This window comes from Polistes fuscatus, unplaced genomic scaffold (assembly GCF_010416935.1).
Source record: "Polistes fuscatus isolate 324 unplaced genomic scaffold, CU_Pfus_HIC Scaffold6, whole genome shotgun sequence".
Taxonomy (NCBI): Eukaryota; Metazoa; Arthropoda; class Insecta; order Hymenoptera; family Vespidae; genus Polistes; species Polistes fuscatus.
In genome coordinates this window covers 8,981,967-8,996,166 of record NW_025113140.1, presented here as the reverse complement: position 1 = coordinate 8,996,166, position 14,200 = coordinate 8,981,967, and the positions used below count along the sequence as shown (strand labels likewise).

Here is a 14,200-nt window from a genome sequence, read left to right as displayed (position 1 = left end):
TCTACGATCTTTATCTACGATTAAGTCATTCGAATCGTATGAATCAGATCGATCATTTATTAATTAAATAAATTCATGAATAACATTAAACGAGTCCAATAATAATCGTTCCACGAGTTAATTACATCATTTCGTAATGTGTTACCTTGTGCGATATAAAATAATCATTTATACGAAAAATGGGGCGTGGCGGAGGGTGGGGGGGGGAGGATGAAACAAATTTAAAAACAAACTTATTCTTTTCTTTTATATTATTACATCAACGATATTCAAATATTCACAAAGCCGATGATTTTTGTTTTTTAATTTCAACAAGGACGAACAAATAAGACGTATACGATTGTAACACGTACCTCGTTACTCCTCTTCGATACTCAATGACGTGGATTCGGAAATTTTCAATTAGAAGATTTACGTAGGATCTCTCATGGTCATCATCATCTTCCAATACCGACACGTGTCATAAAGCCTTGATACAAAGACGTATGCTTAATTATAAGTTTAACGAGTTTGCAGTATACTTAATTGTTTAACCACCCGCGTGTTTTCCCTGCAACCCTCCGAAAAATCTCTTACCAGCCATCTGTCTCTTTTCATCTACCTGCTTTTTATACCGCAATATTTATTAACCTGCGTCATAAGAATGAATGGAAAAAAATTATTTCACAAGTCTGAATCTTCCCATACGAACGTTGGCGAGGGGGTGGCGGGGCCGGAGGCGGGAGAAGGGGCGAGGGGAGGCGAGGGGGCAGGGGTACATCTGTATACTTCAAAGTTTTATTCATTACTTCTTTCCTTCATCTATTAATATCCTTCGTTTCGCATAAAGTTGAACGCGCGCGCGCGCGCGCGCTAATTTACGCGGCGCGTGCGCGTGCGCTCAGGATTACCCGCGTCAAAGTAATAGCGATAGCAAATAATAGCGGCTCCCAAGTGGCAACCAATCGGTAACCAAGTTTCTCTCTTACCGTATAAACTAACATCGATTTCCTGATTCCGAGTAAAATGTATAATGACGTCAAAGAATTGCGTTTACCTTTCCCTTGCTGGAATACGACGGACGGGATTGTTACACAATCGTAATATTTTTTTTATATTACATATAAGCTCCTTGTTAATTTGTAAATGTAGAAGTAGAAGAAGAGTATGATGATGATGATGATGATGGTGGTGATGGTGATGTTGATGACAACGAAAAATACATTGAAGTAGTATAAACAAGATGTTCTATTATTAGACATTCAGATCTTTATCTCTGTCTTGTTATTGTTTTTTTTTTCTCTTTTATTTCCAATCAACAAATAAATTAATTTGCCCCAAGTACGCGTTTTTTATTCTTTTTTTTTTTTTTTTTTATCAGTATCTATAACAATGACTCTTAAGATTAATATTAGTGCGAATATGGTTATAATCGTTACGACGCGACCAAATACACTAACATTAAATATAACAACCGATATTTATTTTTTACATGTAAAACAGTCATGGTAAAAAAGTTGCTAATTATAGTAAGTATACAAATGAAAGCTAATAAATAACAATTCTATGCCAATTTTGTTAATGTCCCGACGGTAGTTTAATATCTTGAAACATTTTATTTTTGGTTATTTGTTTAGTTTAAATTGTTGTTTTTTTTTTAGAAATAGTAATCATCAGTAATGAAAGAGATAAACAAAAAAATGGCAACTAGTAAAATGAGACCGCATAAATGGAAGGACGAACGAACATAAATATAATTCATTGTTAATAGAAAGAAAAGAAACAAAAAAAAACATGAAAAAAGCAATATGCATAATAATTACTATTTGTTTTAAATACATTCTTACCTTCGTTTAAAATACAAACGTGACAATCGTCAAACATATTTATAAACGATTAATAGGCGAATCGAATTCGTTATCAGATTTTTATATTCTCTCGTTGTTCGTTTCCTTTTTTCTTACGAGCTTACAGTGTCATTAAACTTCGAATCGTATATACTCGCTGATTCATCCGTTTAGATAAAGTACAATCTTTCACAATAACGAGAGAGAGAAAGAGAAACAGTTAAAGATCCGTTTGAAATTCCCAGCTTTCCTAGATGAAATTTGGCGAGCAATGATATAATCTATGAAATAATTATACAAATCGCATATTAAGAAAAAAAAAAAAAAAAAAAAGAAAAAAAAGAGGAAAAAAAATGGAAAGATAAAAAAAAACAACAACGTTTATTTCCAAAACAATAATTCATAGTTATTTATTATTACATACAATAATTCGTAGTTTTTACTTTTAAGTTAATACTCGAGAGATATGGATAACGCGAAGAACAAGTTTTTCGTATGTTTCTTTTTATTTTTACTTTTTTCTTTTTTTTTTTTTTTTTTTGTTAAATAATTCTAATACCAAATATCACACAAAATAACAAATATACATATTAGCGAAAAATGACAATACTTTGGGAACGTTAGTATCAGTCGAACAAGTTGTTTAAATGCACAAGAGATGAGATAATTCGTTGGTTTTTTAAAAGAATTATTGTACGATTCGTAGGAAATATAATTGTAATGACACATTGTAAGATGCAATCTTTTGTAAGTTTTATCAGTACGACACTTGTCTATTATCTATTATTATAGATATAAGGCTAATTTCATATTTAACATTAAAAACTGATGCGAATGAGATTTAACGAGGGAGATTTGAGAGAAGATGAAAACAAATAATAAAAAAAACAGATATGAAAAAGAGAATCAATCAATTTTCGATAGAATCGATTCTTTAACAATTCCTAGAACAACGAATAATCATGGAAGGAATTTTCACGATAGTGACATATTTAATCGAATATACATCTCCAGTTCGCAGGATTTCTTTATGCTCTGCGTATATACTTCTTGTTATTCTTGTCTGCTATTACTTGTCTGCTATTATTTGTCTGTTGATCAGCTAAATCCTAAGAAACGTTTCCGAAGAAGAAACACAAACACACACACACACACACACACACGTAAACAACTAGTATCCTAGCTATTTAGTTTTTATGACGATTATGAAAATAATAAAAAGAAGAAGAAGAAGAAGAAAAAAAATAATAAATATGAAGAAAAACCCGAAATATATATGAGTTAAGTAAAACACCGGGGTAAACCGAATAACTAAATAAAAAAAATAAAAAATATATATAATAATAATATTAATAATAATAATAATAATATTGTTTTACGAATATCGAGCATAACTAAATACAAAAAAAATATATATAATAATAATAATAATAATAATAATAATATTGTTTTACGAATATCGAGCATCCTTCGTCCGATGTACCTGTACCATGTACAGGTGCTTATAATAAATGAAAGGATCGATGAAAAAAATAAAATATTTACGAAGAAATGAAAAATAAAAATGAAAAATAACTGAAAGTGGAAGAACCGGTCGTCCTTCCAACTGGTTTTCAAGTCATTCGAATCGAGTAGGTTAACACTTTCGTCCAAGCTAAGGACGTTCGATTCTCCTCTCTCTCTCTCTCTCTCTTTATCTATCTTTCTCTCTTCAGTTCTCGTATCTGCGAAAAATGGTAAAAAAAGATTTACTCTCGATGACGTACGTGTGTACACACGACGACATTCGTGTTTCCTCTTGGCCCGTGCACGATGAGATATTCCGCGCGTTGGCACGCGCAATGACGTATTTACAAACTCGGAATCTCGAAAGTTGATATCCACGATTTATAGACAAATTAATATACTACATCTATTTTTGTACCTAATGTTTAGCTAGATATAGACAGCCAATAATATTATACATTGCTATTATCGTATTGACGCGATGGTTTAATAGTCCCGCTTAAGGCCGATTAAATGTTTACGAAATTATTTCATTTCTATGACGCGTGTTCACCTTTTTATATTCTCTTCTTTTTTTATTTTTATTTTATTAATACTTTTCCAAAGCGTCCGTCTCTCCTCGTGTTTTATATTATGAATAATTTAAATTCGAAATTCTTTTTATCATTTTCTCTTTGAAACATCTTGGAAAATAAAATGATATGAAATAATAAGAAAGAGATGAAGAAAAACAATTGAGACAGGTCGCGAAAATGATTACCGAGTAATACGGTTAATTAAAAAAAAAGAAAAAAGAAAAACAGAGTTTGCATCGAAAAAAAAAAAGGAAGAATAGATTGAATAATTAATATAATTATTATCTATCTATATACGTATATATGCAAGAATTTCTAATAGATTCTCATGTCGTTTGATAAATAAAAAAAAAACCCACTCCCTTCCCCCCAACTCCTTTATGCGTGACAGATACATACCACGTATACGCGGGGTCCGATAAAAAATAAAAAATGAACTCAATTATTATTATTATTATAATATTCTTTTTTTCAATAAGTAATCAAATACAAGAAAAAAAAAAAACAAACGAACATAATTCGCAAAAGTGTTATAAGAAATGTTTCAATAATTTCGACACAAATGCGTTATGTGTAAGATTAAATATAATAGGACGACGAATAGTATATTATAATGATTAGGATATCTGGTTCGCGTACGTTTAGTGGCACGCGTTTGCCTTCATCGTCGTTGTCGTCGTTGTCGTTGTCGTCATCGTCATAGTAGTAGTCGTCGTCGACTAGTTATAGTCATCGTCACCGAGCAAAGAAACAGTTGCGCAGTCGAGTGTGCGTGTCGCGTGCGCAGAGATCGGTTAGGTTTATTCGTCGTTGTTGGATGTATAAATTGACAGATCCGATACCGCGCTCGGTTCGTATCGATCGTGATCCGATTTCTCGTCTCGAGTCTCGGTTAGAAATCACGTATTGTTAAAACATTCATTATCGACAATAATAATAATAATAATAATAATATTCGGATTTATTTGACCGATGCACATCGGTGTTGCATGGTCGAACCGATCGACCGGGACGATATTTTTAATTAATCATTATTAATACGATACAATCGATAGTTAACAAGCAACCGTCCAGTTTTGTTATCAACGATCGAAATATACAAGTGCATTTGATAATAATAATAATAATAATAATAATAATCATCGTTATCAAAATTGATGATCACGAAGGAAGGAATCGATCATTGATCTTTGTTATTTCATTAATTTAATGGAATAAAAGGGAGGAAGGAAGGAAGGAAGGATCTAAAGGAAATGTTACATTCTTTTTGATTTCTTTTCTTCTTATTTTTTCCTTCTCTTTCAAGAACAAAAAATAATACAGAATTCAATTTAAATGAAATATATATATATATACACGTACACGTATCGTTTCGGTGTATGAACGATTGCGTGATCCTTCGATGAAGTATTATATATAAATACACATATATATATATTTATGAATTTGTTGAATGATTTTTTAATTGGAAAATCTAAAGGATATCGTTTCTTGTGCTTGTTTTTTTTTGAAATTTTATTTTAACGATCGGCTCGTTAACGCGAGAAAACGTGATTGCAAGGATTGTAACAATACGAAATCGTGAAAACGGAGAGAGAGATATCATTAGCGAGTGTTTGAGGAATCACATTGAGAAAAAAAAAGAGAAAAAAGAATAAAAAAAAAAAAACAAGCAAGAAAAAAAAATAATAAATACCTATCAAACGACAATCTGCACACGTGGTATCGTTTATCGTGCCAAGATCTAACTGTAGGTGATCCAAGTGACGCTTCGTTTAGTGCCATTAAGCCGTTCACCTCGGTTTTAATGAAGGTAATATTATAAAAATATATACATGTATAATATATATATATATATATATATATATATATATATATTTTTTTTTTTTTGTTCTTTTTCATTTAAGTCTCTCCTTCTCTCTCTGTCTCTGTTTATTTTATTGGAATATAATGGCATACGCCTATCGTTATCGAGTCGTAACCAAAAGTCGTAAAAAAAAGAGAAAAGAAAGAAAACCAAACGAACGAGAATTAATTCGTATAAAAAAAAAAAAAAATAATACATTATTTTAAAAAACAAAAGAGAAAAAAATCCCTAATATAAATAAACATTACTTGTAATTACTCGTTTTATAAATAATGTTCATTTATTTATTTCATTTATTTCTATTTGCTTTTTATATATTACGATAAGTTTAAAACTAAACCAAAATATCGAACGGCTCGTAAATTCGTTTTACCGATCCTCGTCGTGACCATGCAACGTCAATTTTTTTTTCAGTCGGGGCAGATAAAAATTTTTTGCGATACGATATTGTACGTAGGAACCGAGTGGTTTTGTTTCTCTTTCTTTTTTCTTTTTGTTTAAATGAAAAAGATAAAAACGTTCAAAAGGAATATAATATATGGAAGAAAGGATTACTACGATAGTTTACAAACAAATCTGGCATGTACACGCGAGCGAATAATCATCGTGCTCGATGTTAGAAAACTCACATGCTGCTGGGACGTGCGAACAACACGTGCGCGCGCACACTGGTTTTTTTTTTATTTTTTTTTTGTTTTTTTTGTTTTACAGATGTGTATAATACTGATAAATTATAATCAAAGATGTGTACGAGCATGAGTTAGAAGAGATCGTTCACGGCGGCATGCTCGTTTAATTTGTATGTATCTGTGATATGTATATGTATATATATATATAAAAATATTATAAAACATAAATAGAAACTCGTGGCGATAATTGGAAACGATCAACGTGATTATTGCAAAGCGAATCTTTTTCTCATATATATCTATATAAATTTTTCTTCTTTTTTCTTTTCTATCGTCTTATCTCCATTTGTCATTCCTCCTAACCATTTATTTATTTGCTTTTGCATGATTATAAGACCACGTGCTTATATGACACGTTCGACAATCGTACAAATCGCATATTTGTGTTAATTTTTTTCGAAATAAAAATTTGATGATTCTTTTGATTTAAAATAAAAAAAAAAAAAAAGAAATATATATGAAGTTTCATTATTTATTAATTTAATATCGATCGGTTGAAAATAATTAAGAGACTATTATTATTATTATTATTATTACGAGATAATAATAATAATAATAATATGAATTTTATGTCAATAAAATTATTCGACATTACTCGACACACTTTTTGTTTTCTAATCGTTTCGATTAAAATGAGAATGATAAATCTTTAGAAAAGGTTATTCAACTATCGAGTCGAGTCATCATCGATAAGAACCATTTGAGATCTTTCGTTTTCTACATGAGTTTACTCGACCGATTGTGAATCGTAAGAAAGTAAAAAGAAAAAAAGAAAAAATAATGTCTCGAGTGTTCCACTTGAAAGTGAACGCGACGAAAACAGGACGAATGAAAATAAAAATAAAAAAGATGAAAAGAAAAATGCGCTTTCTTAGAAACGTTCCTTTAAGTTGATATTACGTTCAAGGTCACGGATGTTCGAAACGCAGATAAAAAAGAAAAGAAAAAAGGAATGATTAAAGATCACGTTCATTTCATTCAAATTAAATTAAATGATTCGTAATCGCGCTTGAATCGAATTTTTATTAAATCGATATTCAATGTCAACGCAATTTCTCGATAAATTTCAACCGAATCGCGCGTAAGATAATAATAAAAAAAAAAAAGAAACAGAAAAAAAAAGAAATCTTGTATGCAAATAAAAAGATTTATTGGCTACGCGAGTCGAGCGTTAAAAAGAAAATTTTCAATAAAAATGCACGTAGCAGAATAACTCGACTGATTTCCACGAAATTACGCGACTCGAGGTTGCATAGAAGTAGAAGAGTAGAAGTAGAAGAAAAGAAACGAAATATTATTACACGAAAAGCATTGACGACAATATCTTTGATTTCTTTATTCTTATATTTTTCTCTATTTTGTTTAAAATCAGAAATATGCATGAATATAAAATGATAGAAACAGTCATTGCGGTTAATCTGACGTACAAGATTTCACGTGAGATATTGCATACCATGAAATAAAAAAGAGACAGAGATTGAAAACTATTTAAAAAAGAAAAAAAAAACAAAAAAACTAATGCATATTATATGTAAATCACAATTGAGAAATTGAACTGCGGTATTCATAAATTGAAATTGTTTTTTTAAGATCGACTATGAGGTGGATAAAATTACGATGGTCAAATGGACAATTTAAACTTAAGAAAAAATTCTTAAGCGAGGTGAGTTAACATTCGAATAAAACACACAAATCTATTAATTTAATGTATTATATATTTTGAAAATAATATTAGTTATATAAACATTGTTTATTATATATTAGGTTTATTAATTTGAAATATTTCAGATTATCCATAGAAGATATTAAAAAATAATAAAAAAAAAAAAGAAGGTAAGGGGAAAGTGGTTATCCTTTGAAAGATATGACGAACCCGAACACGATACACAGATTAAGGATCGACAAAAAAACATCGTCGAATCATTCCGCAGTTTCCGATCGTTCCGTCGTATTACTTCCGTACTACGAAGATCAAGGAAGTTGTGGAAGCGGTCGTGAGATGTTAACCACCAACGGACAGAACGAAGAAAATTATAAAAGGCGACTCACGAGACAAAACGATAAAGTACGTGCCATTAACGATTGTCAGGAGTACCGTGATTTCCACGAAATGAGCCTAAATCAAAAGACACTCGACGAAGTTATCGGTAGGATAGATTTGAAATCATTCAGAGAAATCGATTCGAGTTACGAGAGAATCGCGGATTTGCAAGATTACATTCAAGAGGAGGATAGATCAACGGACCCAATGGTCAACGCGTTGGACGTTTTATTGGAACGAAGGAATTCATTAAATAACGATAATTACGATCAAAATTCTTCGGACGCGTCGGATCTCGTCAAACGTGGATCGATCAAGTATAAATTCAATCGTAATTATCCGTACTCGAAGAATTCTATCAATTGGTCAGGGAGGAATCAATCGGTTAACATGAGTGTTACGCGTAAACAAGAGAAAATAGAAAAATCTATGGTCGAATCGAAAGAGGGACAAACCAACGGTGGAATATGTTCCATTTTTGATAATAATTGGCAGAGTAAAAGCAACGATGACCAATCGAGCGTAGTTTCAAAGGAAAATAATTCGATGCAAATGGTGAGTGTATACGTTTACTTTTAATTCGAACAAAGTAATAATCGTTGAAATTAATACGTCATCGAAATAACATGAAACATTTGAACAATTAGATTACAACAACGTCCATCCCATCGATCGTCATAAACGACCACGGTTTAAACGGAGAAAACACGGTATTGACGATTCTCGGAAAAGGGGCCGATCACGGGGCCCAGGTGTTTTCGGATGCCAGCAATAGTTCTATCATTTCTCAAGCTACGAGAACTTGGCCAGATTCTCCTTTAAGTTGTTACAACAATATAGGAATTTCTCGGCCAAACAGCAGATGCTCCAGTTGCGCACAACCACCGGCTTCTGGAATGCAATTCGAATCTCAGCTGATGCCATCCAACGTTTCTGGAAGCCCCATTGGCTCGCCGCAGGTATTAATTAATACGCGTCATTCGCATTAAACAATATGATTCATCATTTAGCGAGCAACGTTCTTATTAGTTGCACGAGACACCTATTCATACTTTCCGCTAGATTACTAATTTGTTTATTTCTTATAATCGATAGATTCCTACAACGTATACACTGATGCAAGGTCAATCGTCGCCTTCTTCCTCGAGCCAATCTTACGGTGATATACCTAGCCCATTAAACTATCAAAAACCAGTTAATCAGCGAATAGAGGAACGGCTTCACAAAGATCTCGCGTGTTTTTCCATTTGGGGTACTTTCCTCGATGATCAAGGAAATATCAACGAAACTGTACCTACCTTCGACAGCAACGAATTACAATTGCTGGACGAGGTTCTCAGAAGCCAAGGTAGCCAATGCGAAAGAAACGAAGAAGCCCAAGTTGTACCAAAGTCTGAAGATTATTCTAACAGCTACGACAATCGACCATCTAGTGTACGAACTTTCGAAAATGAACTCGAACGAATGTCATCCAGTAAAAACAATGCGCAAACCTTTCCGTCCACGTCTTCCTCCCCTTACGGAGAACAAAGTACTAGTTTTTTAAATTACTCATCTAGTCCAAACGATCTCCCATATACGTACGTTGCTACACAAAATCCTGTTAACAGTGTTTACGGTGAGAGTCAAACTCAAGTTTCGAACTTTTACGATTACAATGACGTATGGAATACCGGAAACGATATGAGCTACGGGAATTCAAATGGTTTGCAATCGAACACGGAATTTGTTAATCTCAAACAAGATACCGTAACATGTGCCAATAAACTAAATTCATCGAACGCAACAAATTCGTGTTCGTTGCCGACGTCTTTTCAATCATTTGCAACCTTATCTTCCATGTCAAATAATATTGCTAAGAACAGGAGAAGACGTTGCACAAGTGCCTCGGGTATCTCTTGTCCCGATACTTCGTTCAACGATTTCCAAATACCAGAGATGGTGTCTTCTTTCAAGCCTAATCGATCGCAAAGGTAAGTACAATTAATCTAATTCAATTATTCGTATTTTACATCGTTTGAAATTGTATCGTTAGGTCTAACGAAAGGTCCATCATGCCATGGCCATCGTTAAATTTACCAAGCACCGGTGCCAGCAAGAGACTTCAAGAAGAACTCAAACCAAAAGATGTGGAAATGGCTATGAGCCAATTGTTAGACATAAAAGATGAGGAATTAACAAGGGTAGATAACGACGGATATACGTGAGTAGAAAATTATTTACCATACAATTAATCAAATGTTATTAATCAATAAGGGATAATTACAAGAATTAACATTTTCGTAATAAATTGTAATATCCGCAGACAGTTGATGTGTCTGATGAGCAATCCAGAAGATTTGGCAAAGAAAAAAGCTTATCTCGTGCCATTGGTAGAAAGATTAAGTAATTTTAAAGATGCCTTGTCGAGGAAAAACAATCGCGGAGAGGATGCACTTTATTTGGCAGCCATTTGTTGTCCGGAAATGCCGTACATCGCTGGTTATCTCGCAGCTACGATGCTTCAAAAAGGAATTGACATAAACCAAAACCTTTATCATACTCGTGTAAGTAGATATTTAACTGTTGCTTGTGTTGGGTATCGTCAATGTAGTTTCTGTAATCTCTGGGGAAATTCCCAAGATTAAAAATAGTAACACGGTTTCGTGTTAGTCGAATCGAGAATCCTTGAAAACCGCAACGATACATCCTCGGACAAGTAAACATTATCGCAAGTTTTTTTATATAAAAAGTGAACGCTCTGACCACGACCGTTTGATAACCATGCTATTACAATTACCCACATATCACTTTCTTTTTCTTTTTCTTTTCTTTTTTTTCGTTGCTTGCTTATAACATTTTATCAATCTCTCTGACCTTTCCTTTTTACATTTTACAGGGTGACACCTTGATACATTCAGTATCAGCGAGAGGAGACTCTCACGGGGAAGTTTTGGCCGAATTATTGGCACTAAAAACTAGTCAAGGATACGCTGTTTTCGATCTCTCCAAATGCAACTACGATGGTTAGTATTTACATGATTTTGTTTTTTTCTGTTAAAATCAAAAAAAAATAAAAATGTCCTGACTGTCGTCAGTTACAAAAGATTTGACTTTTTTTCTTTAATCAATTCGATTGTCAAATATCGAATTATATTTTAATTAATCGACAGTTCGTTGAAAAACGATCGAAAGAACGAAAAATAAACGACGATTTTGTACACGTCATTCAATACGATATCTTATGAATCATTCATCATTCAAGATTCATTTATTTTTCATTTAGATTCGAAGAAGCAATCAATATCAAGGGGACTCATGCAATACTTTCGTTTCTGTTCTTTTCTTATAGGAAGAACCGCTTTACACGTAGCGGTGGAGTCCCACGACCCTACGGGAAGAAATATCAAGGCCGTTGCCACGGTTCGTTTACTATTAGACAATGGAGCGGATTTAAACATAAAAGATACTAAAAGCGGCGACACAGCCTTGCACATGGCTGCCGGTCTCAGTTGTGATCCTGCACTCGTCAAGGTATGCACACGAATAAAATTAATTTTTTGCATTTTTAGGATAAGGGATACACGGAAATGTAGGATAATAAAAATAACATTACGATTTTTTTATATATACTTTATGAATTGATTATTCCGTATAAATACGGATTATAATTATAATTATGAATATGATTTCATTATATATACTTCATGAATTTTTATTATCTTATTTTATATTTATTAGCAAATCAGACAATTTATAATGTACGCTCAATTTTACTGTTTGTTTTCTTTTTTTTTTTCATTTTTCCATTTTATTATTAAAATTAATTCAATTCTGTGGAAATAAACGGTTCGAAAAATAGCCTTCTTAAAATTCCAATAGTAATCCTATTTTTCTAGATAGAACGACGTTGTTTTTCTTGAATGCACAATTTTTCTTTTTTTTTTTTTAATTAAACGTCTCTCCAACCATTAAAAAAAAAAAAAGAAATGAATAGAATCCAACGTAGTTTTCCAGTTCTGGTGTAAATGCAAATATAACATGCGCAGATTAGAACGATATGTGTGATATTTATTGACTTTGTAACATTGCCTATGAAAATGTAATTCAATGCGATGTAAATTTGTTAACTTCCATTTTTTTTTCTTTTCTTTTTTTTTTTTTTTTTTTTTTTTTGTAAACATTTATTTCTGGACTATTATTATACGTAATGCAACTGAACGACAAAACAAAGCAAAACATACAAAACGCCTAAGCAGTTAAATAATAAAACATGAACCACGTATATTATGTAAATATTATTTATGATCTTAAACTAGTTTCTTTTTATTTTCTTTTTTTTTTCTTTTTATTTTTTCGTTGAAATCATTCAATATACCTGTGTACTATATGAAAGTATTTTTATTTGAAATTTCAACAGGTTTTGTTAAGCAAAGCTGATTCCGGCGCGGTGAACGCAACAAATTACAATTACAATACCCCGTTGCATATAGCTGCTGCTTGTAACACGGTCCCTTTGGAAAGGCAAAAGGAAGTATGCTGGCTCTTGACCCAGGCCGGAGGGCAAACTAACATTCACAATAAGCAAGGGAAGACACCGCTCGCTTTGGTCTCGGCCGAAAGGAAGGACCTCATCAGGCGGATCTTTTATAAGAAATTTTGATACTCGCGCGACGTGTGTCAGGGTTTCTAAAAAGCACCACCACCACCACCACCCCCTACGGAGGAGACTGACGACACTTTACTTATCTTCTTTTTTCTCTTTTTCTTTTTTTTTTTTTCTTTTGGTTTGCTGCTTTTGATATCGTTGGAACGATAACCAAAAAGAAAAAAAAGATAAATATGTATATATATATATAAAATGAAATAACGAAACACGAATTGAAGTAAAGGTAAAAGATATATAAGGAAATATATCTTAGATAGCTAAGGGAAAAAAAAAAAACAAAAAAGAAAGAAAAAGGAAGAATAAAAATAGGAAAGACTGAAACTTACGTTCGAGCGATAAATTCCTCGGATACGAAAAAAAAAAAAAAAAATAATAAATAAATAAATAAAAACAAAACGTAAGACGCTTTTTAACGCGTGCGATTATATTATGTATTCTTACATTAATTATTATTCTTTTTTGAAGTGCCAACTCAAAAAAGAAAAGAAAAAGAAAAACACTGTTTACGGGTATTACGTATATGTAACAAATAGGGTATTATTGTTGTTTCTTTTGCTTTTTTGTTTTGTTTTATTTATCTATTTATCTCTCTCTTTCTCTTTTTCTCAATTTCTGTATTATATCGTTTATCATTTTTTGGTGATTTTTATTTTAAATATTATATTTTTATATTTATCCCGTCAAATAAATTATTTAGATTTTTAATATCTGTGATTAGCATGATATAGATACATATATTATCGATTATTATTTCATAAGTTTGTTTTTTCTTTATATCAAGAATATTTATTACTTTATCTTTACGTAAGTTTCTTTCTTTTTTTTTTTTTTTTTTTTGGTTTTTACATATTTTTACGTTAAAGTTTTAACGTCGTTTATCGCGCTTGTCGATAAATCAATCATTCATTATCGACACAATACCACTGTGATAATTATTGTACCGATTGTTCAGCCATTCATTTGTAATATTTCTAACTTATTCTTCTTCTTCTTCTTCGTTTTTCTTTTATTATCTTTTTTATTTTCATCTCATAGTTATTTAGCATAG

General features: G+C 31.9%; 1 protein-coding gene across 1 annotated transcript; it reads left to right on the top strand.

Annotated features, from left to right (window-relative positions):
* Window positions 1–5,245: 5,245 nt before the first annotated feature.
* On the top strand, window positions 5,246–13,735 carry LOC122522905. Its single transcript, XM_043644277.1, has 10 exons — window positions 5,246–5,720; window positions 8,054–8,126; window positions 8,252–9,059; window positions 9,152–9,463; window positions 9,600–10,477; window positions 10,540–10,707; window positions 10,810–11,050; window positions 11,383–11,509; window positions 11,836–12,017; window positions 12,904–13,735. Exons 3-10 carry the CDS (start codon window positions 8,328–8,330, stop codon window positions 13,144–13,146), a joined length of 2,883 nt encoding a protein of 960 aa, XP_043500212.1. The 5' UTR covers window positions 5,246–5,720; window positions 8,054–8,126; window positions 8,252–8,327; the 3' UTR covers window positions 13,147–13,735.
* Window positions 13,736–14,200: the final 465 nt, after the last annotated feature.